The sequence below is a fragment of the Anser cygnoides genome, chromosome 1 (assembly GCF_040182565.1).
Source record: "Anser cygnoides isolate HZ-2024a breed goose chromosome 1, Taihu_goose_T2T_genome, whole genome shotgun sequence".
In the NCBI taxonomy this organism is placed as follows: Eukaryota; Metazoa; Chordata; class Aves; order Anseriformes; family Anatidae; genus Anser; species Anser cygnoides.
This window is the reverse complement of record NC_089873.1, coordinates 58,413,420-58,439,469: the sequence shown is the minus strand read 5'-3', so window position 1 is coordinate 58,439,469 and position 26,050 is coordinate 58,413,420. Positions and strand designations below refer to the sequence as shown.

Below are 26,050 nucleotides of genomic sequence, written 5' to 3'. Positions count from 1 at the left end.
AGGGAGCACCACCAAACCGCCGTCCCCACTGTCCCGGTTCTTCTCACCGGCCATTTTGGCCACCCGCCCGCACCCAGTGGGGCTCCCTTCTCCCCCCTCTTGGCACCCGGGGCGACCTCCCCCCGCCTCGGCGGTCCCCCGGCCCCGCTCCCGCCGGCCCAAGGGGCCCGGGCCTTCCCAGGGGGTGCTCGGAGCGGGGTGCCCGGGGGGGGGTGGGGGACCGGGCCGGGCCTGGGTCGGTATCGGCGGCGCCTGCGCGCCCCCCGGCCGCCGAGGGGCCGCGCCGGGCGCTGGGGCGGGGTCTGCGGGCGCCGACGGGGCGGGCGGTGGCGGCGGCGGCGGGCGGGCGCCACGTCGGCAGCGGGGAACGGCGCAGGAGTAAAGTCTGCGGCGGAGCCGGGCCGCGCCGCGCCCGCTGCGCTCGGTCGGTGAGTGAGGGACGGAGCGAGCGGGGGCCGCCGGTAGCTGCGGGCAGGGGGGCGCCTCCCCGCTGAGGAGGAGGAGGAGGAGGAGGAGGAGGCGGCGGTGGGGACGCGCTGCCCCCCAGCCCCGGCAGGAAGCGCAGAGGCGGCTGGGCTCGGCCGGGCTCTGACGGGCACCGGCGGCGCCTCCGGGGCGGGGGGCGCGGGGAGGGCGGGCCCCGGTCCGGAGCCTCCGCCGCGGCCTCGGCTGCCACGTCAGTGCCGGTGGGGGTCCGGGGCGAGCCGCCCCCCGCGCCCCCCCATTCCCCGTGTTTGCAGTCCGCGGGGTCTGCCCCCGCGGGCTCCCCTCGCAGCGCGGCGGGATGGAGCGGAGCGGGGGAGAAGCGTTCGGGTTTGTGGGTTTTGGGTTTCTTTCGGGACCGCCAGGCTCGCTGCCTTCACCCAGCCCAGGCGTTTGCGTGCTGTGGCCTGAAAATAAGTCCGAAATAAGTCCAAAATTAGTCCCAAGCCGCTGGTTCTGGTGCTGACACCTCGCAGGTGGGGCTCAGCGCTGCCTTCTGCTCGTATGGCCGGGCTGCGGACCGGGGCTGGGATCCAGGTGCCGTCCCCACGGAGGAGAAGTGCCACATGGACGTGGCCGCGTCCCTGCCTCGGTGTGTCCGGAGGGCTGCTCTGGGCAGCGTGCCTTTGTGTAATCAGCAGGGCATGTGCAAGATAGCTCGCTTCGGTACACAAATACCGCTGTGTGTGCACATCGGTTTTAAGGCTGCTCGGTAAATACTGGCCAGACTTTTTTTTTTTTTTTTTTTTTTTTTTTTTAGAGCTCTGTGGTTCTGTGAAGCGATGTTTCAGTAGAGCTGGTGTTGCCCTGCCAGTGCAGAGATCAATCCCAAATGGTGGTCCTTGTCTGGCAAGCGAGCAGGTCGAAATGTCAGATAGGAGCCAGCAGACAGATGAGAAACCCTGGGGAAAACGCTCACTATTTTTCATCAGTAAGAAAGTTCAGCAGCTGCTGTGTCGCTGGCTGCAAGGCAGTGTCCGGCCCCATTTCCTAGGCCTCCTAGGACAGGGCACAGAGATTGTGGGGTGTGAAAGCCCCCGGGGGAGCGGGGACGCTTGTGGGGCTGAGCTGGCAGGAGGGGCGGCCGCCAGCAGGCCTGGAGAGGTGCAGCCGGGCCTTGCTCTCTCTGGAGCTGTACCCCTGCCTTGCTGGCATTCGTTGCTGAGCTTCTGCAAACTGGCTTTGGGAGACCAGAAAATGGGCGTTCAGATTCCTGCTGCCTTTGGTTTGGTATCTTGGGTGGGAGGAAACCTGGACACCAACACCAGGGTTCCCTGGAGCCCGATCTGTACCTACCTTAGCTGAGGGTGGTAGAGAAATGCTGTGTTCCCTTATGGGTAGGTACGATGCTATAATGTCCTGGGCAGAGTTAAGGTATTGTGGTTTTATTTCCATAAGTGGTGCCTTCTTTTTTTGGCTTCAATTGTGTAGGGTTTTGTTTCTTGCTTTTTATTTGTTTTTAATACAGTTCTATTGCGTTATCTTCACAACTGTGTGCTGAACCCTGTGAGCCTGTTATTTATACTTCTTAGGGTAGACTTGGTATCTTTTTTCTTTCTATTTTTTTTTTTGTAGTCCATTCTCCTATCGGTTTAAGAACAAGTAAGCTGTGGTTCACACCTGGAAACTTCTGATGAACTTGCCCTAATTTTTCCCTGAAAACTGTGTCTTGCTCCTTTGAAATCAGCATGCTCGTTTTCAAGCCCCTCTTGCTTTGTATACAAATCTGAATTTTGAAACTTGGCTTTTAAACAGAAGGCTTGTTGAAATGTCAGCTATGCTCTTGGTTTTTAACTACGCACTTTCTACAAGCCTGGATTTGTTTTTTTTTTTTACTCCAGTGCTGTTAGCATCAACTCTTTCGTCTTTCAGAAACTCAGTCAAGTGCCTCCTTTGCATGAAATAGCTGAAAAACACATTTCCATGAAGGCTGTGCTCTGAGGGTTATGTCTGAGAGGGCTAACAGCACTTAGCCCACTTGCTCATGACATGTTACAAGCACTCCTCCAGGGTGTAAAGCAAGCAGGCAAGTAGTCCAGGGATCACTTATGCTTCTTGAAGCAGTACCCTGAAGAGCAGTCACGGGTGGGATTACCTTTTCGGCTTCGCGCTTATTTCCCTGTTTAATGTAGAGAGCAGAACACTGTTACTCTGTCCAAAATGCGTTTCTTAAAGTGTCTTCCCTAGAACAAGCTTTTTCATCTGTGGGGAATACATCAGGTTCATTTTGAAGTCTGCTGCAGCTGCTGAAAGAGGGACAGGGAGCTGTACGCGTGGCGAGGGCTGTTGTTTTCTTCCAGCTCTGTAGTTCAGCCCTCTGACTGCCTGAGTTGGTGGGCAGAAGGAAGCTGTTTGTTTCGCGGTGGACAAAGACGAGGTAGCTGACGTGAACTTGTGCCAGGGGGTAGATCCAGCGCTGCCTGCTGCCGCGGCCGCCTTCTGGAGCGGCGCTGTGCTGCCAAGTGAAGTTGGCCTCGTCCTTGGGTAGTTTCGTTGCTGCCCACAAATATCTGAGTGGTGGCATTGAAACAAGCCAGCTCTCACTGGCTGCTGCTCGGGCCGGGCTTGCTGAGCTGAAACAGTAGGGCTTTTTGTCCGTGAATTCAGAGAGGCAGCATGAGCATCATCTGAAGCTGGGGAAGCTGCACGCGCATCCATAGTGGTTAGAGCCCGCTGCTTCGTGGGAGGCTAACGTTTTATACCAGTCACTGTCCAAGAACCGCGGGCTCATTAAGGAGAGGCTGTGTCCTGACGTTGCCCAATTACCACACGTTGTAGTAATCCTTGTGATAGCTCACGGATTAAGTAGAATCATCTCTGTTGCCCAAGAACGCAGAAGGAAAACCAATGTGTTGGTGAGATAAATCTCATACAGTTCTGGCTCCCTAAAGCCGTGCTGAGTCTGCTTCTCCCTGCCGTGGGGCTGCGTGTGAGTGGTTCCCACCATATACACGTGGCAGGATCATGGCAGTAGCACTGTTCCATGAAATGTCATTAATTTATTCCCGTTCTTGCAGGTGTACGCAGAATATCTTTGGGGAAGAGCTGACCAGACATCTCCTTCACAAAGGAATATATTTGGTGAGAAATTTTTGTTTTTAACAGCTTGGATGTGAATGTATGTGTGGCTGTACCTTTACCTCCGGAACTTCGTAGAGCTTTCATTCAGGGCCCACTAACAATGTCAGCTCTCAAATTAAAATTCTCTTCTAAACCACTTCTTTCTTTATGGCCATGTAAAAGTCTAAAACTTACATGTATTTCATATTCTGACAGTATGGAAATCTGTGTTTTCTTCTTCAAAACCAATTTAAAAAGTGAGTTCCAGTTCTTTTGCTACAAAGGTTGGTGCATATTTCAATGTATTAGAAAGTATGATAAATTATCCCTTACCTCTTGAATAAGTAGTCCATTCATGAACGTGGAGGGAAAGAAACAGCCAGTAGTTTATATATGTTCTTGTTCAAAAACTCCCTTAAGATCTGCATTTATTTCTACTACTTCACTAAGAAAACACAAAGCTTATGTACTTACCTGCACAAATGACAAAGGAGACTGGAAGGTGCCACTGATAGACCAGATGTGTGCTTCGTTAACGTCCATATGAGTTCTGCCAGATCTCAAGGAGATCTGAACTCCTTGATTTTGTGTGATCACTGAGTGTGTGTGTTAAATGAAGCATGAGTCTTTTGTCCCAGTGACACGAGACATTGAATTTGAGATCACAGGACGAAAATACCAGAGAGATCTATTTGATTACTTCTCCCCCGTCCTTTTTCTTTTTCTTTTTACCAGTCTTACCAAAATTTGAAGAAGGTTCTGAAAAACGTATCATAAAAATTCTAAAGTTCAGCTTTGCCTTGTTGCATGTGCTTGCAATATTGTTAACTTTGCTGTTGTATTCTGCGTGTCTGCGAGATTCAGTGTACGGGGAACTTTGAATCTGCAGCTTCTGATTTAAGCTCCCAAGGTGCTTTAATCAATGCCATGTAGGAATGGCCTAAATCTTCCCACAAAACCTTACCCTTGCACCTCCAGATTAGTGCCTTAGGTGTTGGCTGAGAGTTTTAATCTCTTCTGTCTCATGAATTTTGCTTTCTCTTCTCTTGTGGGGACACACCTTCAGCAGGGAGAGTGAAAAGGAATCTCCCTCAGGATACACTACAGTCTGGTGACAGAGGACTACCTTGCAAGGTGGGACGGACGAGCTTGGATCTTATTAGACTGAGGAGGCATTGAATTGTAGGTGAGTGCTTTCACTAGGATGATGTTATGTAAAAGATAGAAAACCAGGAAACCGCTTACTAACTCCAATTTTTAAAGAAAAATTATATTCATGCCCTCTTCTTCTGAAGATTACATGAAGTCTTTTGCCACCACGAAGTTATTCCATATCCTTGACCTCCATTAATAGAAATATGTTAAATCTCTGGACGCGAGCCAGGTTCAGGACATGCTTCTGTGCTCAGAATTTCCTCTTCACCAGATAAGCTACACACTGTTTAGCACACAGGATTTTGGGTCATTTTTCAGAGGCTCTTAAGTCTCCTGACACACAAAACTAGATAGAACAATGTACACGAACTGTAACCTAGATATCTTAAAATTTCATGCTCAAGCCCTTTGTTGGAGGTAGGTCTTGAGTCTGCGTTTCACTGAAGAGCTATAGAAAAACAAAAGGACTTGTGATTGTGCTTTGTGAGCTCTCCCCTGTGCCAAGTTCTGTTTTGGGTCAAGCTGTACGCCTTTTCTGATGGTGATTTGATTCTGTTTTCCCTTACACTGGGACAGTAGGACAGCTGTGAAACTCCTCACAAGTTCATTAGGTACACCTCTTCCAGCATCATTGGAGTGCTTCCAGGCACCCACAGAACCATGAATCACGTAAAAGCTTTCAACTTTCTGGTCTCCAGATGCCTGAACGCTCCCTTCTCTGTAGGATGAAATCAGTCCCATCAAGAGTGCCTTGTTTTTCCTTAGCTGCTTTGTTCAGACTGGTGAAGTTCTCTGCTGACTTCTGGGGTCTTAAAACAGCAGTTTCCATAGAACACCATAGTCCATATAGTTTTAGGAGAGTGGAGCATTTCTGTGGTTTAAAAGGAGTTCTAATTGTATTAGATTGTTAGAAGGTGAGTGATACATTAGGTAAAAATCTGATGTACCTTTTAAAAAGTAGCTTGTGCTCAAAATTTCCATAACCTTGACCTTTTGGGGAAGGTAGCAAGGGGAGGGAATGCGTCAGTGTTTTTATGTGGTGCTGCAATTTTTCACTTCTTTTTTCTTCTCTAATACTTCGTCACTAAACCAGAAGCTCTGCTGTGAAGGTCCCCTGCCAATACACTGCTTTACTCATTTATCTTTGCTAGGAGCTGCACGTAAATCTGACAGTCACCTAACCTGGATTACAGGGAGCTATGAAGCAGTCTTCTCCCCATGTTACCTGTTTGCCAGATTTACTCTAGTCCTTTCCATTGGACAGGGCTTGCCTTTAATAAATACTTAGATGATGCCTAGCACAATAGATCCTTGATATTTCATGGGGCAATATCTACTGTCAGCGCTGTTGTGTCCAGTACTTTCCTAGTAGTGGAAAATACTGAAGCTTACACAGTCTTGTAACACTTTCTAGCATTTTGCCATATTCAAAACTAATTTCCATCTGTCCTCTAAACTTGTTTATAATCGCAGTATTTTATCTGTGCTCGTGAAATTAAATTATTTTTTCTGAGGCTCTTATGAAGAATTCTGGACAGAACCTTTTGGGAGTTCAAGCAGTGAATTTCATCTGGGGTTATTTTGGGAGCTGCATGCAGGTTAGGTACAGGGGATTTAAATGCATTGTAGAGGTTGTTCTTCATAATGACTAATTATTCTCTGTCCTAATTCATTTGGGTTTCCCTTGAGTCTTTACAATTATTTTTGTCACTTTTCCTGTGTTTGAAGTAAGGTATGGTAGGTTGTAATCTTCTTTTTTTAAGGATTTTTCCTAATGCAGCAAATTAAAATCTCCTTCCTAATGCAGTAATCATCTTAATGATCAAAATGACCACCTGTTAAGTAGCAACACAGTTATTTAGTTGTGCACAGAAGTTCCGACTGAAATGTCAGGCCTGTCAGTTTCTTGCAGTATCTGCCTTATGTTTCTTATAGTGCTTGGTATGTTTGAGTTAGGAGATACAAAAACATCCATGTGTCTTTATCTCAGTGGAGATGAAATCCTTGTATATGTTCCAGCTCGCAATAATAATGAGAATAAATGCAAAGGAATCACTTGGCACTGAATCTGTTTTTTTCACAGAACCCTGGACCACCTCTGTTTCACCCTGGGATCTGTCAGGCTCTTTATTTTTTTTAACGAGGAATTACATAACTGCTACGTTTTCCAACTGCCTCTTAGCCTTCATGTATTTAGTCTTCCATAATGATGTGCTGTGACGCACTTCCCTGTTTCTCAGCTTCCACGCTTGCATTTCTGGCTTTTGAAATGTGCTTGTTAGGCATTGCCATAAAATTAGCCATATTGCTGGTAGATGTTGTTGCTTGCTTTCCCGTTCATCTTCTTCTGTAGAGACACCTGCGTTTTCGCAGTCATGAACTGATGCCCTTAGTGCTGGTTGCGAGGAATTTTAATATTCAATTTAGGCTTTCTTCTCATCCAAAGATCTATCGCTCAGCGTGTGGGTGCGGGTTCTTACTGTGATGGTTTGACTTCATAATTACATTGTGAGGGTTTTAGCTGCTGTTTTCCAGGTGAGTCTTCCTACCCTTGAGTTCTGCTTCTGCCTCCTCATCCCTTTTTTAGATCTCAGCCCCTGCTTTCTTCTCACCCACCTGAACTGCAGAGAGGTCTGGGCACGGCAGGAGGGGCTGGAATTCTTCTTGTGGTGGTCAGTGAGTCCAGGAAGAAATCGAGCGATGTAAAGGGATTGTGCTTGTTCAGGGAGAAGGCAAATAAGAAAGTCACTGGCGAGGCAGGAAAATGGAAGGATGCTGAGTGGCACAACGCAGCTTGTTTTTTTTCATTCTCCTTTTCCTAACCTCGGTACCTTCTGAGGAGAGAAAGCAGGGTTGGCAGGAGGGCGCAGAGGAGGAGGTAGGTCTTGGTGCGGAGGCATGCTTTGGTGGGGGAGGTCCTGCACCAGGCATTGCTTTCTTCCCCACAGGAGGGGAGATGCAGTGAGCAGCGCTGCTGATTAGAGCTTTCTCTTGTGCTTCCCCTTCCCTTTGGGGATTGCTGTGCTAGAACTGCTGTAGGAAATAGCTTTTGGTGTTTTTTCAGTAAATAAGAGTAATAAAAAACCTACCTGTTTCTGAAATGTTTTCATTGGAAAGTCTGTGCATAGTTAAAATACTCCAGTTCCGCTGCTATCACCGCATTGTGTAGGCAGTACCGTTACAAGATAACTAGAGTGTTTTTATTGCATTTATTTCATCTTTTTTTTTCTTTCCTGGCATTTATTCAAATTCTCCTGCAAGGACTTGTTTCTCCAAGCTACTGCTTTCTAGGTCTTAACTGATCTTACAGGCATGCTGCTGTTGTTTTTCTAGTGTTTGCCAGCAGGATCACTAACCTTTTATTTTGTAGTACATAAACATAGGCTATCGCATGGCGGTGGATGTTTTGTTTTCATGCTGTTTTTGCCTGATCGCTTCTTAGGTTTGAGATGTGCTTAGCGTAGGGTGACCGCTCTCTCTAGGCCTGCTGACCCGATGGGGGCATCGATTCCCTCTCCAGTATTGAGTCTGCTAGAATTGTGCACGGTCTGATAATGAAAAGTGCAGTAATTAAGCAACAGATGCTAGCTTATCTAGTAATGAAAAATAATAAGTTCCTATTCTGGGGAGCTTGAACTACATGAATTTTAGATTCAGGATTTACATTATTGCTTTGGCAGAAGAGATGTACAGAATATGTGAATTTATCTTTTAGGCAATAATGAATCAAACGGACAAAAATCAACAGGAAGTCCCATCCTACCTTCATGATGAACCGCCAGAAGGTATGTATTAGTTTTCATAATACCAAGTAAGTTTACAGAAATTCACCTAAAGTGCAATTATTTGAAAGAAAACAACACCCTGCAACCTAAACTCTCTAACTTTTAAGTAACGGTAAATAACCCAGCCCTGGGATAGGATGGGCCTGCAATTCTTGTTCACTTCTGCATTACCCTGATAGAAACCCACTGAATACAATTTGGTTAATAATTCTACCGATAAATTACAGAGAAGGTGGGCAGATACCGGAGGATGTAACTTGCAGATAAGTTTCAGGAGATGTGAATTGGTCTGTTGAGCATTTGTTTCTGCTGTCCATATGTGAGATGAAAAGAGCTCGGCTTTGCTCTTGGGTGCCTTGCTGAGTTCATAGTACTTGTGACTTTTAAACAAGATGAGCTTACTGCTGCTTCTGGAGAGGTTTTTTTTTCCATAATAAAATTAATTGCGGTTTTAACTGTTGACTTACTCTCATGTTTCCGTGAAAACAAAGAAACGCTCGACTTTGTTAATGCAGTGGCATCTTGGTCCCATGAACCAAATGAATTTACATCAGTTATTAGATCTGCAGAGGAAATGAAGTTGAGAATGAGCAATATTCCCGTCTAGGCTGTGGACCAGCTGCACCGTGAGGAATCCTGTTTGCATAGTATTGCTGAGAGCATACTAGATCAAAAACTGTTCTTGGCACAGTTGTTGTCTGGATTTTGTCTTCTCTTGCTTTAAGACCAAATGTATCAGATGTAGAGGTCAGGAAGTCCTGATTCCTCTCATTTCATTACTCTTCAATTTATAATGGTAATTTAAAGCGCTCTTAGCAGGGTATTCTTTCTGCAGCTTTTATACATCGTTTAACTGAACAATTTACTTCACTTGAACAACAGTATTGTCCCCTAGCTGCAGCAGACTGGGGTCAAGTGGAATAGCTTGCTATTTTCTTAATGACTATTAGATGGGAAGCGCAAGTACAAGAAGATGAGAGGAAAGGGAGAAGTAGTTCTTTGTAGCACAGTGGTTCTTAAGCTGTACTATGCATGAACTTGTTACGGGGTAATGTTAGAAGAAAATATTTCTTTTTAAGTTCTTATGGGGTTGTCAAGATCCTAGAAGCATTTCTGAAAACAAATGCCAGGTTGGAATCTGTGCCCTAGTACATGTTACATTCTAGTCTAACTTCATAGGCTTTTTTCTTTTTTTTTTTCTTCCCCCTTAAAGATTGAGCTGTGTTTTTAACACATTAAACCTCACATATAAAATCTGAACAGTGGCCTGGTTGGTAAATCATAACCGATTCTTCCATAAGGAAGATGGTGAAACAGCAGGGATTGTTTTTTTTTTTTTGAATCTTTCTAGAATATTGAGTAGTTTGTCCAGATTCAGAACATAACAGCAGGGCTCCATCATCACTCACTAGTGCAGGGTTTTATTTAAAATTTGTGAGTAACTAAGACTTGCTTTCTTCTGCGCAGTTTCTTATTTCAATGTGGAAATAATCAATTTGGGTATGTAGTTTAAACAGATGGAGAAGGCTGCCATAGTTAGGAGGAGGAGTGGAATGAAATACAACTCATCTTAATGGAACCACCATCCTTGAGGGCCTTCTTTTCCTTTTGCTTCATGGGCAGTCTTCAAGCCCTGTGAGTTTACTAAAATATTGGAATACCCTAGAACATCCCTATTTTAGATGTCATACAAAGCTGTCATATGTGATATTCTTACAGCATTGCAAAAAGATGGCCAGTTGTGGATGGAAGGCTACCAGTTCGACACTGGCCAAGAAGATTGGCTCTGAACTGGCTGCCAAAGAAAATTCTTAGAGGAAAGGCTCCATTCCGAAACCAATTTGCTGTTTTGTTTTGCCCTTTTTTTTTTTTTGTAAAGCTATAAAATAGTTCCAGCTTGTCCAAATGACGCTTGACCAGCTTGGTGCCCAAAGGCTTTAAGGAAATGAGTATATAGAAGCTTTTCTGCTCTTACTTTCTATGAGTAATACTTCTCTCATGTTTTACTTTCCTTACTTTTGCGGTCTATGTTCAAACTGTGGTTCGCTGTCAGTCTCTTTCAGTGGGAAGTTGGTTTCAAGGTACTGTGGCAGAGCCAACCCCTGAAAAAGGAATGCGTGTCATTTTCTCCCTAGATTTAGCAACATGCTGTCTTTTTAGCTTTCTCGTACTGATAAGGAACAAGGAGACCAGGAATGTATATCCTAGAACAGTAATTGACCAACAATTTTAAAAAAAATAAATCTTTAAAGGCTTTTTGTATGTAAATGTTAATTCTGATCTCTACTTGCTTGTGTTGGCAGTGCATTTGTGCTGGAGATGTTCAGGCCGAGGGCTACAGGTGTAGAATGAACCAGCAAGAGTATTACCTGGCCTTACGTAAAAGGCTGTCATCTACATTCCTACAACCCTTCTTGTTATCAGTACAGATTTCTTAAGTAAGAGAGACTAGTATAAGATGGAAGCATTTTTAATATCTTTGCTTCCTTGAGTGGCACTGTTGCTTTCTTACGACTTTTTTCCAATATTTAAAAAGTTCTTTCATTTGGGCAGCATCTTTTCTTTGAATTATTTTGGACGCACACGTAGGAATTCTGACTTTAGCATTTTTTAAAATGAATCCGGAGTCCTGGGTCACTCGTGGCGTTAACCACAAAGTCATTGGATATGCACGGGAAGTTCACCGTAGTTTTCATCTTGTAGCACATGAGTGCTCGGAGTTGACTCTTGGAAACTCTTCTCAGTGCAAGTTGTCAGCAATCAGAGCTTAACAAATCTTCATGGGAGACAGAGACCTCTTCTGCTGCTTCTCCTATGGCACGTCACAATATGGAGTGAATATGTTGACAAGGGCTGGATACAGGTCTTCGGTGGATCTAGATCTGATTTTTTATTTTTATTTTTTTTTGTCTAGCTTCTATAGATTCATTGTCTTCTTTCAAGCATGTTCTTTCTGCTGCAGACTCCTTCCCCTCTTTTTTTTAGTGGTTGCTTCTTCCTTAGCCCTGCCCACTGGGTTTCCACTTGCTCTTTTCTTGGTTCCCCCTGCTGTTTTTCCTTAGGAAAGGGAAACATATCCACTAAATCCCATATATTACCTCCAGGTAGCTAGAAATTATAAAAAAAACTTTGTGGCTTCTAGCATTCTTGTTAACTAGCTGTCTCCTGACACTGTTTTCTCTGAAACTTGTTCTAAAATAGTCTTTGGGGATGGTGAGGAATTAACAAGGCAGGAGCTGGGACGTGCTTAGCTATCCGACATGGTCATGAAGACTGGAGATTTCTCAAGGTTCGTACCAAAAATACCTTGCAGACAAACACGTGCCAGGGCTAAGCTAGTTTATAGGTGTAGTAGGTGATAGGTTGTTGTGTGCTTAAATACAGTGTTAACATACTGTCGGTGCAAAACAAACCGCTTCAGAAGTCCTGTTTCTTTCCAGATTAGTTGGAGTTTATGCAGTAGTGGCATGTGGAGTTACAGTCCTAGCTCATTTTAGAGACAAGGTGTATGTATCTCCAGGATTTTGAGGCCTACAGTTAAAAACATGGACTACTTTACTAAACTAGAGGACTAAATGGCTAGTTCTGGGAGTCTTTCTATTACTCTAACACTTTTTATTAGTTTGAAGCTAAGAAATCGTACCATAAATATGGAATATGTACCAATTAATGGCATACAGGAAAGAACCATGCAAAATACAAGTTAAAACATAACATTAAAAAGGAAAAACAGATTTAGATGGTCAACAACATGCAGAAATCCTATGGCTTGAGTTTTTTGTTTTTGTGTGTCATATTAGGATTTCTGTTGGGAGCCTGTCAATACTGCTATTACTGCCTTTGGGGACAATTTTTTGCATTTAATGAGCTCATTAGAAGGTATTTGGCTGGTTGACTTTTTTTCACCTTTCCTATCTGAACTACAGAAAACACCTTTTGGAAAGAAAATCAGGTTTGTGTAGATGTTGAAGAAAGGAAAAGATACTGTGAAGGCTTTGCATCAATTTTGTCCTCCTCATACTTCTTTTGACTCATGATTGCTCTTCTGTTCGTAACCTCCTTTCCCTCCTTTGTGACCCCTGCATAAAACCCTTGTAAACACGTCTTTAAAACAGTCACTAGTAAGGAAAGAAACAGCTGTCTCTCAAGGTGAGCTCTTCTCAAAGAACAGCTCTTTTCTGATAAACCTCAGGCTCTGCTTCTCCAGGAAACTTTTTCCAGGCTTTTGAGACTTGTACAACACTGTTCTGCTGCTGGTTTGATTAGGTGATTGTTTGCAGTTGTTTTCTTTTTCCAGTTTTGGTTTCCTTTTTTTTTTTTTTGGACAGGGTGGGAGGATGTTTTAGCAACCTGGCCCTGTGGGTTAATTCTGAATACTGGGATGGAGGGGAGCAGGAGTGTTCCCCTGTCATTAATGAAATCCAGAAGTGAGGCTAACATGGCCATAAGACTTTAAAGAGCCTGAAAGGGTGGCAGTGCACACAGAAGACTGGGGTGTATCACCATTTGGGAGCTATACACCTGATATTTGTAGGCTCCGTGTTGACTTGTTTCAGAAAGCAGCATTGAGGTATATCTCCCTGCAGCAAAGTCTCCTCTCCTCTTTGGTTATCAGTGGTGGTGTATGAGCATCCAAGAAAAACAACCTGTAAGGTAAATATATGCTGTGTGCAGGGGTTGTTAGGCTGTAAAAGGAAATGCTTATGAATAACTCTTCTGAAAATGCTTTAACCACGGTGCCGTGATTGACTCGATGTTGTTTCCTCCCTCAGGTGCGCTAAAGGACCACCCGCAGCAGCAGCCGGGCATGCTTTCCCGTGTGACTGGTGGCATCTTCAGTGTAACGAAGGGAGCTGTTGGTGCCACGATTGGGGGTGTTGCTTGGATTGGAGGGAAGAGCTTGGAAATTACCAAAACAGCAGTCACGTCTGTGCCTTCGATGGGAGTAGGGCTAGTCAAAGGGAGTGTTTCTGCTGTGGCTGGAGGTGTTTCAGCTGTAGGATCTGCTGTTGCAAGTAAAGTGCCTTTAACGGGAAAGAAAAAGGATAAGTCTGACTAAAGCCAAAACTGAGAGACATACGTGATTCTCCAGAATATTACATCGGCGGCATTAAAATCTGCTGAGATTTGGACCATGAGAAGCCATGCGTCTTAGACACTCCATCTTCTACAGAGCTGTGCAAGTAACTTAATTTCATCTGAAAAGGACAGAAGCAGCTTGGGTAGCACAGTGTCTGAAGATTTGTTAGAGCCTAGATTCAAGCTTTGTATCTGGTGAAATGTTAACACTTGATAACTATAGAAGTGAGTACGTGTATCTGAAGGGATTATACATATTTGAATATTCACTTACTGTAAGTCTTGCAGTTTTGGACTAAAATGTGAACATAGAAACTTAACTTGGTGATGTCTGCCGTACCATCTATTTGATGAGGTGCCGTTTACTGTCCTCAGTGGCATCCACATCTTCCTGCTAAGGATCCTTGAGCTGTGTAATGGCGTTATTGGATGTGCCTAAATAGTTACAAAACTGTGTTCGTAGGAAGCCTGAAAATTATCAATGCATTCTGCCAGAGAGAACTGGCAGCAAACAGAACTGGAGGTGTGCAGAAATTGGAAATGAGTGGGAGATAGGAGGTGACAAAGTTTGTAACATGGTAGAAGGGATCATAAAAACTAACTTAATGCCTTATTCAAAAAAAAATTTCTTTACTAGGTGAAGCTGTGTAAGCTGTGTCCTGTTGTTTCTGTACAGTTCACAGAACAAGCTTTAGAGACTTTATGACTCCTAGTATCTGAAACTTTTAGTCAGTTTTTACTGAATACAAGATTGCAAAATCTCAGGTGTATTTAATGATATGCATCTATTTCCTGCAAGTGAACACTTGCTTCTGATCAATTTCTTAGACACTAGAAAAAATGAGGGCTTCATGGAAACTGGGCAGGTGTTTGTGGTCATCTAGCACAACTGTGTAACTTGAAAGAAATTACTTGGTGTTGCTGGGAACCACTGAAGAACTAGCGAAACTTTTTCAGCTCCGTGGTGTGCCAGGTTAGTTTCTTGCTCTGTTTAAACAAATGCAAGAATTTTTCACTACATCTTTATCTCACACTTTGCATTTTGATTTTGAGGAAAATGCAATACTTTTATTTAAAAATAAACCAAAAACAGGCATATGAGGCCTTAAAAAAAAAAACCTTATATATATTGTCCAAGTAAACTGTATACTGACAGATTCCAAACTTTGACACACCTCAAACGAGAACATCTATAGGTCCTCTGCAGTATGTGAGGCAAAACGCACTCCTAAGACACAGCTTGAGGTTGCCTTAAGATAGAAGCTGTTGGTGACTTTTGTTTTTCCCCCACGTGCTGACTTTGCAAATAAGTAACTTCTTTGGAAGCCCATAATAGAAGGCTGTGAACATTGTGTATGCAGTATTTTCTTAAACTCGTGTTCCTACAAAAAACTTCTAAGCATGTAAAAACTTACTTTTTCAGTGGCTATGGTTGTACAAGAAAGATATATAGGGAGACTTTTTAGAAATTAAAAAATCAAAATGTATCACGTGTCTAAAACTCGCTCCTATATTTATGGGTGTTGAAAGTAAACTGTAGATTATGGTACAGTAGTAACCTAGTCTCTCTGAGCCATTGGTACTTCCGCTGCAGTCTGGAACAACTTTATTTGGTATCAGTGATTGCTGTTTACGTTGGTGGCATGGTATTACCACACATAATGATTCGGGGCGGTGGGGAGAGCAAACCCAACAGGTAGACTTCTCTGCTCATCTTGTTAGTTGCACCAGCTGCTTAGCTCCAATCTGCTGGAAGCGTGCAGTGAGGTAAGTCTATGCAATAAATGCAATACTTAATTATTTTTATACTCAAAAGCTAGCAGTACGGAACGTGGTTTGGTTTAAAGATCCCAGTTAGCTACAGAAACGAGCAGGCTTGGCCACAAGGAGCAGTCTAGCTGCAGCAAGTGATTTAACGTGGTCGGCTCCCCCCTAGTTTCTGATGTAGACATACCCCAGAGTGCCACCAGTGAACTCTGCGAGTCAGCTGTTCGGGACCACAGCGGGATTTGTGACACTCTACCAAACCCTTCCTAATCATTTTCTGAGGACACATATGTTGAACTGGTCGTACCCCCCCTTTTTTTTATGGCATTCTTTAAACTTTTATGCTATGAAACTTGCTGCAAAATGAGCATGGTCTGAGATGAGCAATGTTAGAGCTGTAAAAAGCTGCCAGCACTTCATTATGTTTTGTTCTTAGCATATCCTGTAGTTATTACTTCTGAATCTTGTAAGTGAAATGCTTTAACATGGCATATGGTTTTAGTTTTGGAAAAGAGCTTTGTCCTATATTCTGCGTATTTCCCATTTGCTTATGCAAGTCACTTCTTAAGAACTTGTTCTGATTCTGTCCTGACACTTGTGAAACATTAAATTGTTGCTGTTTCAGACTTTTTGAAAGCTTCCTTAGTTACTTTGTGGAGAAAGGCAGATTAGTAAATGCTTAGGTGTGACTCTTCATGCTGTATCATGGCCTAGGGAACCTGGATCTAAATTGTACTGAGCAGCTCTTAGCAAAAACCTCACTTTGCGGTGGTGTCTGCGCATAGACACAATGCAAAATCCTCTTCACTGCTTTTTTGTGGTGTTTTTTTTTCTCTTGGGAACTAAAGGTTGGGGATACCCACTTTTAAGATCATAGGGAGTTGAACGGAATATGGAACCTTATTTAAAGAAAAAACAAACTTATTTTCGTGGCCCCCCATTTCGAAAGGGGAAATGTTTATGAAAACAACTTGTATGCCTGACTGCTCGTTCTATAGAGAAAGGCTGGGCTGTGGACTTTTATGTGCAAATATTAAACAGTATAAACAGTTCATATTCACTGTAACAGCAAGAGTTTAGGAAGAAGATTTCAGTGCTGTAGTAGTCTCTAAGAAAATGTTTTGGTAACTGGGACTTACCAGAGATTTCATTATAAATGTATCTGGGAAGAGACAAAGAGTTATGAATGAAGGATTGAATGAATTTGAGTCTGCTAGCATGGAAAAAGTCTTTCTCTTCATGCTTTTGGTTTGAAAGGGGAAGGGCGGGGGAATTGAAACATTCAGAAGGGAAAATGAGCTTGGGATAAGTCAGGCTGTGGCTCTGTTAAGGAAATATGTCACTTTCCTGTTTTCTCCACTGCTACTGGAAGTACTTTAAGTGATGGGAATAAGATGTAGCAGGGATTTTACAAGCAGATACCTGTGGAAATGCTGAGACTGTTTTTATGGAAAACATTCTCATGTCTTGGTCTCCTTCTCATCCCTAAATCACTGATCATTTCTGGGGTTCATCATTACAGTAGACTGCATTACACATGCCTTCAGAGCACTGAAATGCCCCCTTGTGTCTGAGGGGAAGGAGGCTTTTGACTTCAAATAGTGTGCTCTTTGTCCTTCGGTGCTCAACTTCTACAGTCCTAACGTGACAAAGGCTAGTGACCGTGAATTTTAATACGGCAGTCCTCCCAGCTTCCTCTTATAAAACGATCCTTATAAAAGGAACTTACAAAACTCTTTTGGAAGAGTCAGCAGAGAAGTGGCTCAGTGAGACAGCTGAGCTCTTACCATGGTGCCGACAGCGTCACTTGAATTCTCGCCGGTCACGCGTGCTCCCGCCAGAGGGGTGCTCACCTCCACCTCCATGGCTCCGCTCGCACCTTCAGCTGCCGCCGTCCTGGCTCGGCTCCAGCCAGATGTTTCCAGCCCTTCCCGAGCTCGCGGCTGTATGAAATCAGCGTTGTGTGCAGCCCACCCTCCAAATAAGTAATTCAATACCAGCTTTCCTCTGTAATTTAAAACTCCTCTTTGAGAAAGGAACACCCCGGCCGTGCTGCCAAAGCGCCTGCTAAAAAATGACCTTGGAGAATGGCCCAGGGGGTGTGTGCCTGATTTACGCCCTGCTGTCAAGGTGGAGCGTGTAGGGAATAGCTGCTTAGGAAAGCTTGTGGGGTATTTTGGTGGTGGTGGTTTGTTTTTTTGAGACATAAAGTCACTGACTCTAATTCTACTGAGAGGATCTTTAATGGGGCTAATATTTCATACTATTATTCACAGACCACACATGAAAATAAATAAAAATCCCCTAAGAACTTAAATGCTGTCGGATAGGTACTATTTTAAAAGCCAGCACTCATCAACAATTATCATACAGTGATATCTGAGAAGTTGTCACCCATATATTTAGAAACTGTGGCAGCTGTTTGCAAAGCTGATGGTCATTTTTAATCACCAGTAGTTTACAGGCTGGAGTTTTGTTACACCCATGTAACAGTGGGGCTTCTTTCTTTCCCCAGTTGTTTGGGGCCCTTGTGAGTTTCTCCCTAGCCTCTTCTCTCCACATGCCTTGCTAGCAAAGAAGAAATGAACTACCATATAATAGCAATAAATGTATTTCCTTGTGCTCCCAATCCTTTTGTAAAAGTAGTCAGTCTTGAAGTCTCGGAAATTTCAAGGAGGTTGTCTTGCACTTCCTTTGTGTTATGGTTTGTAAACGAACATAGCAGGGCCTCACTGCAGCAGTTGCTAAACAAAAACCCGTGTTCTGCCCCCATTCTCTGACTGTGCTCCAGCTTGGCCCTGCCAGCCAAGAAGCTGCCTGCTTCAGTTCAGATCTACAAACTAGAGCCACTTCCTGCAGCAGTTAGGAAAGGAACTCAAAAAGCATCTCCAGAAGTCAGTGGACCAGTGGGTGGGTGAATACTAGTGGAAAAATAACCTTCCTTCTTCTTTCTCAGGTACAGATTATGCTATGAGCTACCACAGGCTGGAGTGTGCAGTGATGGCACTGAAAAGCCAAAGACACTAGCGGCCAGTTTAGATGAGGAAATGTAACAGAACCAAAAAGCCATGTGAGATGCTCCCTGGGGGATAAACAAGTCTTTCTGTACATGATGAATCAACCTTTCTCATAGCCAGATTCTACGACACTACCTGGAAGCATTAGAAGGCTACAATTGGATAATGAAGTTGTGCATATAAAACCCACACCTGGACAAAGCGCAGCTAGGACTACAGTCTGGTGAAGATGACTTTTGTTTCAGCTCTTATCAGAGAACCGAGACCTCTTTGATCGTTTTCTTTTGCATAACTTAAAATACAGCATTCAAATTAGTCTTGAGTGTTTAGAGGAGCAACAGGATTAAACATTGGTCTCTCCTTCTTTGACTGTATCTTGCCATAATTGACTTCAAAATCTTTCTTAGTGCCATTTAAGCTTTCTAGACTTCCACTCTTTATATTATAACCCAAAGCAGAGAGTTTTTTAATTCTGTACTGAACAATTTGTGTTGTCAACTCCAGCACCATTGGTGTGTCTCTAATCTGCGCGATAGAAATTCCTTCCTTCAGCAGTCCGCCGAGTCTTTCTTCCAGGATTGGAACAGAATAGTAGAGAAGGGCCGGGCATTTCAGCACTAGTTCTTTTAATTCTTGATCGCTGCACTTAAAGATGTTTTTGGAAAAAAGCATGCTCTTCTGCATAGTAGTCGGAGTAAGCTGAAAAATAAAACCTTTAAGTTTTGACAGCAGCTGTAGTACTTCGTGGTCACTGAAATCACTCTTCTGGAGAAACTCCAAGTTCTCCTGGATTGCGGTGGAGGTATTTAATAAAATAAATGGATTCTGGCTCAGTAACTTCAGTATCCAGACCTTCATGTTGGCATCAGAACCTCCTAAACTTAAATAATTTCTCTGTAATGTCTCTATCACTTTTTTATTTTTTTCAACAGGATTGTAGAAAATATTGGGTGCGCTTGTTAAGAACCTGGTGATTATATTATTCTTAAGTCCTAGCTCTTGAAAGAACAGAATATTTGCTTTCTGGTTCTCATGATAGCCAGTAGTAAAAAAAGACTCTGGAAACTGCTCTATTAATTTAATCAACTGTTTTTCATTCTGGCATACTAATTGCCATAGAGCTCTTTGAGCGTTTATCTCTGCAGGACTACGGAGAATTGCCTCTGGGCAACGTTCTAAAATACTGGCTACAGCGGTCTCATCTGCTCCCATTTCTTGTAAGATGCTAGCAACTTCTTGAACGTAGGCCACCTCCTGGAGAAGGACCCATTCCTTCAGTCTGCGTATTTTCTTAACGTCGACCGACAACCTGTAGAGACTCTCAATGGTCTTTTTATTTTCCTCTCTCGATTTTGTATCGGTTGTATATGTGGAATGTATTAAGAAGCTTCTGTTCCTTACTTCAGTCTGTAAGGACAAAAATTTCAATCCAGGGTTACAGTACTGAGATCTTGCCAACAGGAGTGTAAACGTATCTCTTGCACCATGAGCGACTCCTCTCAACATCATGGAATGCAGCCCTATGCGGAGAGAGAAACAATTCTTTGAAAACACATTTAAGGCACAAATTTTACCTCATAATGTTCTCAGAGTCATTGATATTTAGACTGAGCTGGCAAAAGAAATTACTCTCAACAGTATTTTTTGTTATTAGCACAAAACTCGGCTTTCACGCTATAAGGAAGAGGGGAAAAAAAGACTTTTGAAAGGTTAATGTTCTGACTGATGCCTCACTGGAACAATAACTTGCAGATGCAACAGACCTGATACGGGGGCAGCGCTCCGTCTGTGTAAATGCTTGCTTGCTTGTCATACAAGAACCAAGCTGTCAGCCGTTTCCTGCAGCTGACGGTGTCATTACGTTACAGCTCACTCGTACTGCATTAGAAGAATGTTTTATGCGATTTAATTTGACAGTAATTCTACTAAATGAATAGTAATAAGAAAAAACAGCTTAAACGCCTTTCTTAGCTCTTCTGAATGTATTTGCTTAACTGCTCAGGCATTGTTTAGAGCATGATTTGTTCCTCCATGTGTCAGAAACCTCCCTGGTGCTCCTTCAGTAGCAGTTCACAGCCTTTATAAAATCATTCTCCTTGCAATTAAGGGAAAAAAAATCATCAAACCCATTTCTGTATGTATGTGCGTTTCTCACTAGCTGAGTCTGTTAATTGGGGCTGAATAATTAAACTGGTATTTTGGGGGAGGAAGCAAGTACAGTGCATCATCTTCAGGCCTTCCCTTGCCTCTTCCAGCACCTACTTTGCTACAGCTGCCCGCTGCACGGACACCTTCCTTCTGTCTCCAGGTAATTTCTGTCGCTGCCAGCCACTGTGTGGCTGAGCTGGGGTCCAAACACCCAGCACAGGGCAGCTGTGGAGAATCCAACACCCCAGCTCTGCTCAGGCTGAATGCCAGGTACCATGAATAGCACGTGCAGTGCCACCTGCTCCGCGACGGCCAGAGGAGCTGCTGCAGCAGTCACGCAGAGATGTCATCAAGCGTATCTTTAACTTCCTAGGTGGCGGTTTTATAACAACCTTTTGGAAGCACCGTGTGGAAGTGAGAACTGCTGGTCTCTGAAATACTCGCACTAATTGCTGCCGCTGCTTAAAACCACTCTAAGTTTAAAAAAAATAAAAAAAAATGCAGAGATACAATTACTTTGTGCGTTTGGCAATCCTATTTATATAGTTGCTTTTTCCCAAAGCACAGTGTGCTTCAAAAAGTACCCACGTGAGCATTAAGTAAGACTTATTTTTTTTAAGAGAGGAAAGACTGTTACGATCATCCACTCCAAACTCTTGCATAACATGCACTAAGAAGCCTATTGCAGGAACAGCTCTATGAGACCCCTAGAACCTCATTTATAGTCCGTCTTTCAAAAAAAATACGTGGTTTGTTTCGAGAACCTAAGTGACAGAGCCTCCACTGAGTTCCCAAGTAGCATTAAACATTTTCTAGCAGTAAAATACTTTTTCTCAAGAAAATGTCTATTTGCTTTTAAGTTGATGATTTTCAGTTTCTAAATCCAGACTCTTATTATGTTACAGCATCATAAACTAATAGATTAAGACTCAAAAAAATAATTTAGTACATGCAAGCTTACATTAATAACAAAATGCTGTGTTTTTTTGTAGCTTGTTTTTTAGTGTTGTTTCAAACCTCTGAGGCAAAATCTTACTGCCCAATGAAGCTGTTTGTGCTGTAACTGCAGGGCTAGTAATTTTATCTTCATAAACTTGGTGACTGGAGAAGTGCTGTCCAGGGAGCTCCAGCACTGAACGAGTGATTTTCACAAGTAGCTACGTAAGGGCTCTGAGTGGAGGTAAGTCACGAACCTTTCCTGTGCTGTTCTTTCTGTATCCTGAAAATGTGGCTGTTTCACAGGGATCGAAAACCGAAGCCTCTCCTCCATAGGAAGAGGTACAACCGCCTGTGCCTGTGAACTGTGAGTAGGTCTATGGAATTCAATAGGACCGGAATTCAATAGGTCCAGCCAAAGTGATCTCTGAAGGAGCAGGGCTTTCTTCATTGCTTCAGCTTAACTGGAAATACAGCGAAATACGGTATTGTTAAAATTGTTTGGGGTGTCAGATGATGCTTCCAAAGTACAAATTGGAAGAGTAACCATGATTTTTGTTTCAATGTGTAATCCTGCTATTAAATAAAATTGCCTTGTGAGTAATGTAGTCACTTAAAATAGTCATTTTACCAATTAGTTACAGAGCTTTTTAAAAAAACAAGGCCAAATTCTGATATAGTAAATTGTGCTTTTCTAAAACCTGACATGGAAATTATTAAGTTTGCTTAAAAGAAGCTTTATATTGCCTAAAACTGTTTGACATCACAGTCATCCTTGCTAGCATCAAGAAAAAAAATCTTCCACGCACAAACACTGAACATGGTAAAAGGAAGAAAATTTTATTTGCTAAACCACGTTTGACTGGGATACTCAGGAACCCTTGTAAAACATTAAGCAAATTATAACATATTAAAACAAGATGAATGGTTTTTAATGTTATGGTGTACTACAGGAACAGAGAAGATGCTTAGGAGTTATGATTTGGTGTCTAAAATGCATTTCAGAGACTGTCAGTGACAATATCACATTTCCTGGCTATTTAACCTGCTCCAGAAGTTCAGAGTTCTGTTAAAGCTCATGCTGACTGCTGCTCCCGTTGAATGCAGGAACCCACTGGAACTTTTTAGATACTTATATTGCTGCGGGGATTGCAAATCAACTGATTTTTTAAAAAAAGCCAGCCCAGGTAAGTGTTTGCTCTCACTGCAAGCAGCACCCCCTTATCAGCAGGTGTCACCTCAGCAGTGAGGAAGCGAACAAATGTCTGCCTGGAAGTTATCACCAGTCCCACTTGCAGCAAACTGTACCCACAGAGTCAAGCGGTACTATGATTTTCATTATTTAATGGGACTCCTACTTGTATCTTCTTCTATAGCAAAGGGGTACTTCAAATCAACTGGGTGATTCACCATTCATTTCACTCAGAAATGTGGGAGTATTTTGGAAAAAAAAAAGAAAGCCTCTTGTCCATGTATTTTCCACAACTTTTTTACACTAAGGGCACAGACAGCGTAACTATTCCTGCTCACTGGTCAGTACCCTGCTCATTACAGCAAACCGCAGACAGATCTTAGTGGGTTTGCTGAGTAAGAAACTACGCCATGCCTAGCTTGAACTTTGCATTGACCAGGAAGAGTCAATATCTACCTAGAAAAAGAGTGGTGTAGACTGGATTTGAACAGCTTGTGAAGAAGGCTGGAGCAGCAGCAGGTAGTTTGGTAGAGAAATGCTTTGCAACAGCAAGCAGCTACACTTCACTTCCACGCCTGCTGACAGAAGGAAAGGTTACAAAACCACGCGAGCGCGGGGCCGAGCTTTCCAAAACAGCTACAGAGGAGGCGAGGCGGCCCCGGCAGCTCCAGGCAGGGGATCTCCCACACGCGGCCCCGTGCCCGGAGCGCAGGCCGCGCTTCACCCGGAGGCGCCCACAGCGAGCTCCCCCCCCCACCACGCCCGCCTTCCCCGGCCGCGCACCGTCCCCACACGGCCGGCAGGGACCCGGCCCCTCCGCGCCCGCCGCCCCGCGCCTCACCTGGCTCCCGCCGCCGAGCGCTGCGCGGCCCCGCCGGGCCCTGCCGCCGGGCCCTGCCGCCGGGCGGGGCGAGCCGCAGCCGGGTCGGGCACGCCCAGCAGCCCCGCCGCCATGGCGGCCCCCCGCCGCCCTCGGGGGCCGCCTCCACACCCCCGGGGGCCCCCCGCGGCCGTGACATGGCGGCAGGGGCCCGCTTCTCTGGGGGGCGCCGGAGGGTTGAGGCGCCGAATGCAGCGCGGGGGCTCTGAGGCGGGTGGGAGAGGTGTAGCTGGTGCCCCTGCCTGCCATCAGCCCTGCCCTGGCGTGTTTTCATCCCTTGGAGGAAGGGAAACCCGCTCGAATCGGCACATTTCATAGCAATGGAGTGCCTCTCTGAAACCTGAGCTTGCAGTAAACGAGGGTTTGCCACCTTACAGGTGTGAATTCAGAAGGGAAGTTGGTGCCTCGGCGCGCTCTGTTCTCAGCGCGCGTGGGGCATTGGATCGCGCGGTCCCTGTCATGGAAAATCACCTGAGGTTCTTCCACTGGTTAAAATAGGCTTTGTTATGATTAGGGATGTTTAGAGGGGAAACGCTAGGAAGCGTTTGCATTTAAACAGCTTTCAAGAGAGAATTAGTACAGTAAATATGGAAAAATCAAATTCATTTGGAAAATTGATCATTTTGAAATACTATTATGGTGTCAAAGCAATCGACATTTGAAACTTCGGATACTTGACTGCCTGTGTTCTCATGGGAAGCAAGTGATCCTACTGACTGTAACGGAGGTGGGCTGTTTCTTGTGTTTATCCAGAACTGAAGCTGAATTGATAGAGCTAGTGGGGACTGGCACCCTGTACTGCAACAGTTACCATACACATACACCATGCAGGAATCAGCCCTCATGCTTCTCATAGCGAGGTGTCAATCTCTACTATTCCATCTATTAAAGGAATTTTATTCTATTAGTATTTATTTATCAGATTTATTACTCTGCTATTCTACTATTAGACTGCTCATAGTCTAAAGACTACTTTACTTCTAGTTTTTCTACTCTTTTTGAAAGCAGCACACTGGAAAATCTCTTCAGGAACAAATCCTGGTGAGAGGCAACACCAATGTGATCATGGGAGGCCTCTCTTTTATCTCTGTATTTTCTTCCATGTGATCACTGCACCTATTACAGAATGCAACAATACATGTGTATATGCAGTCATTGGATTAATAGGGGTGTGCTGGTGGTGCTTCAAAGCTAAATGAGCTGTGATGGTGAGAATCTGCGTCCTCTAAGTGTTTTAAGCTGTATCTGCAACAGTTCTCAACTAAACTTAGAGTAACAAATCATGTGAAGACACACGAATGACTTCTAGACTAGACAGGTATTCCTAGGCATGTTAGCATTTTTTTTTAAACTAACTTGAGAACTGCATGTTCAAATCCTTCAGAGAGAAAAAAACATTACTGTTCTTTCTGGAAGCGCTTCACTGCTAAATACATTTTCAATCGTCAGATCTATGCATGACAGAAAACTGCTGCAGAAAGAAACTGCTCCACAAAACCAGTTCAGGATTTGTTTCCTACCTAATCTGGCCTCTTCTCACAGATAACTAGTGACAGGACTAGAGGGAATGGCCTAAGTTGTGCCAGGGGAGGTTCAGGTTGGAAATGAGGAGACATTTCTTCTCAGAAAGAGCAGTCAGGCACTGGGACGGGTTGCCCAGGGAGGCGGTGTAGTCACCATCCCTGGGGGTGTTCAAGGAAAGGTTGGACGTGGTGCTTGGGGACATGGTTTAGTGGGTGACATTGGTGGTAGGGGGGTGGTTGGACCAGATGATCTCGGAGAGCTTTTCCAACCCGTAATGATTCCATAATTCTAATTGCAGTTTCAAGAACAGTTAGTGTTTGTGAATATGAATGACATAGCAGCATACAGCGATGTTAAGAACAGGGACCTAAAAAGCACTTTTAACATATTGTATACTCAACTTTTCGCATTTGATTTTTGTCATTTCACACCTTCACGTTACCTTTTTTCCCTTCTAACCCCTCCCCGCTTCTTGATTTTTGTTACCAGGGTCAGGGCTAAGTTAGTTAGCCTAATTAGTTGTGCAAGTTCCTTGATTAACTATGAACCTATTTTCTCTTCCTACCAACTCGGAGAGCCTCGTCCCTAGAGATTCGACATCTTAATTAACGTTTTGATTAACGCGTCCTTCACCTTCCTTCCCTTTCTCAGACCGGACCCAACGCGGGAGCCCCGCTCGGAGCCGATCGGGGTTTTGGCACAGCGGCACGCCGGCTGCGGCTGTTACTCAGCCCGCGGCGAGGAGCAGCTCGCAGGGCGATGCTTTACACGGTTATTGCTCCGGTTACGAAACCCCGGCCCGGCGGAGGGCCGTCCATGGGTGCTGCCCCCGCCCCAGCGCCCAGCCGGGGGGGCACTGAGGGAGCCCCGGGGCCGGGCCGGGCCGTGACGCAGGCGCTTACATAAGCCAGGCCCCTCCCCGTGGGGGCGGGCGGGGCTGGGGGGGGGGGGGGGGGGTGTAGGAGCTGCGCATGCGCAGAGGCGCTTCTCCCCCCCCTCCCGGTCTCCCGCGGCGGCAAACACA

The 26,050-nt window shown here is 44.5% G+C and overlaps 2 protein-coding genes across 6 annotated transcripts; one reads left to right on the top strand and one right to left on the bottom strand.

Moving 5' to 3' along the window:
• The first annotated feature begins 295 nt into the window (after window positions 1-295).
• TMEM263 (transmembrane protein 263) lies at window positions 296-15,049 on the top strand. The gene is made up of 5 exons (XM_066997210.1): window positions 296-428; window positions 3,501-3,564; window positions 4,610-4,729; window positions 8,414-8,483; window positions 13,256-15,049. Exons 4-5 carry the CDS (start codon window positions 8,420-8,422, stop codon window positions 13,540-13,542), a joined length of 351 nt encoding a protein of 116 aa, XP_066853311.1. The 5' UTR covers window positions 296-428; window positions 3,501-3,564; window positions 4,610-4,729; window positions 8,414-8,419; the 3' UTR covers window positions 13,543-15,049.
• On the bottom strand, window positions 14,842-25,861 carry MTERF2 (mitochondrial transcription termination factor 2). Of its 5 annotated transcripts, none has more exons than XM_066997195.1 (3): window positions 25,660-25,861; window positions 23,079-23,197; window positions 14,842-19,866 (listed from the first exon to the last, which is right to left on the bottom strand). In XM_066997195.1, the coding sequence occupies exon 3, from the start codon at window positions 19,853-19,855 to the stop codon at window positions 18,659-18,661; it is 1,197 nt and encodes a 398-aa protein (XP_066853296.1). In that variant the 5' UTR covers window positions 19,856-19,866; window positions 23,079-23,197; window positions 25,660-25,861; the 3' UTR covers window positions 14,842-18,658. The 5 variants fall into 5 exon arrangements, with proteins under 5 accessions (XP_066853296.1, XP_066853293.1, XP_066853298.1 ...); XM_066997192.1 differs by lacking the exon at window positions 25,660-25,861 and adding an exon at window positions 23,464-23,576; XM_066997197.1 differs by lacking the exon at window positions 23,079-23,197.
• Between the last annotated feature and the right edge of the window lie 189 nt (window positions 25,862-26,050).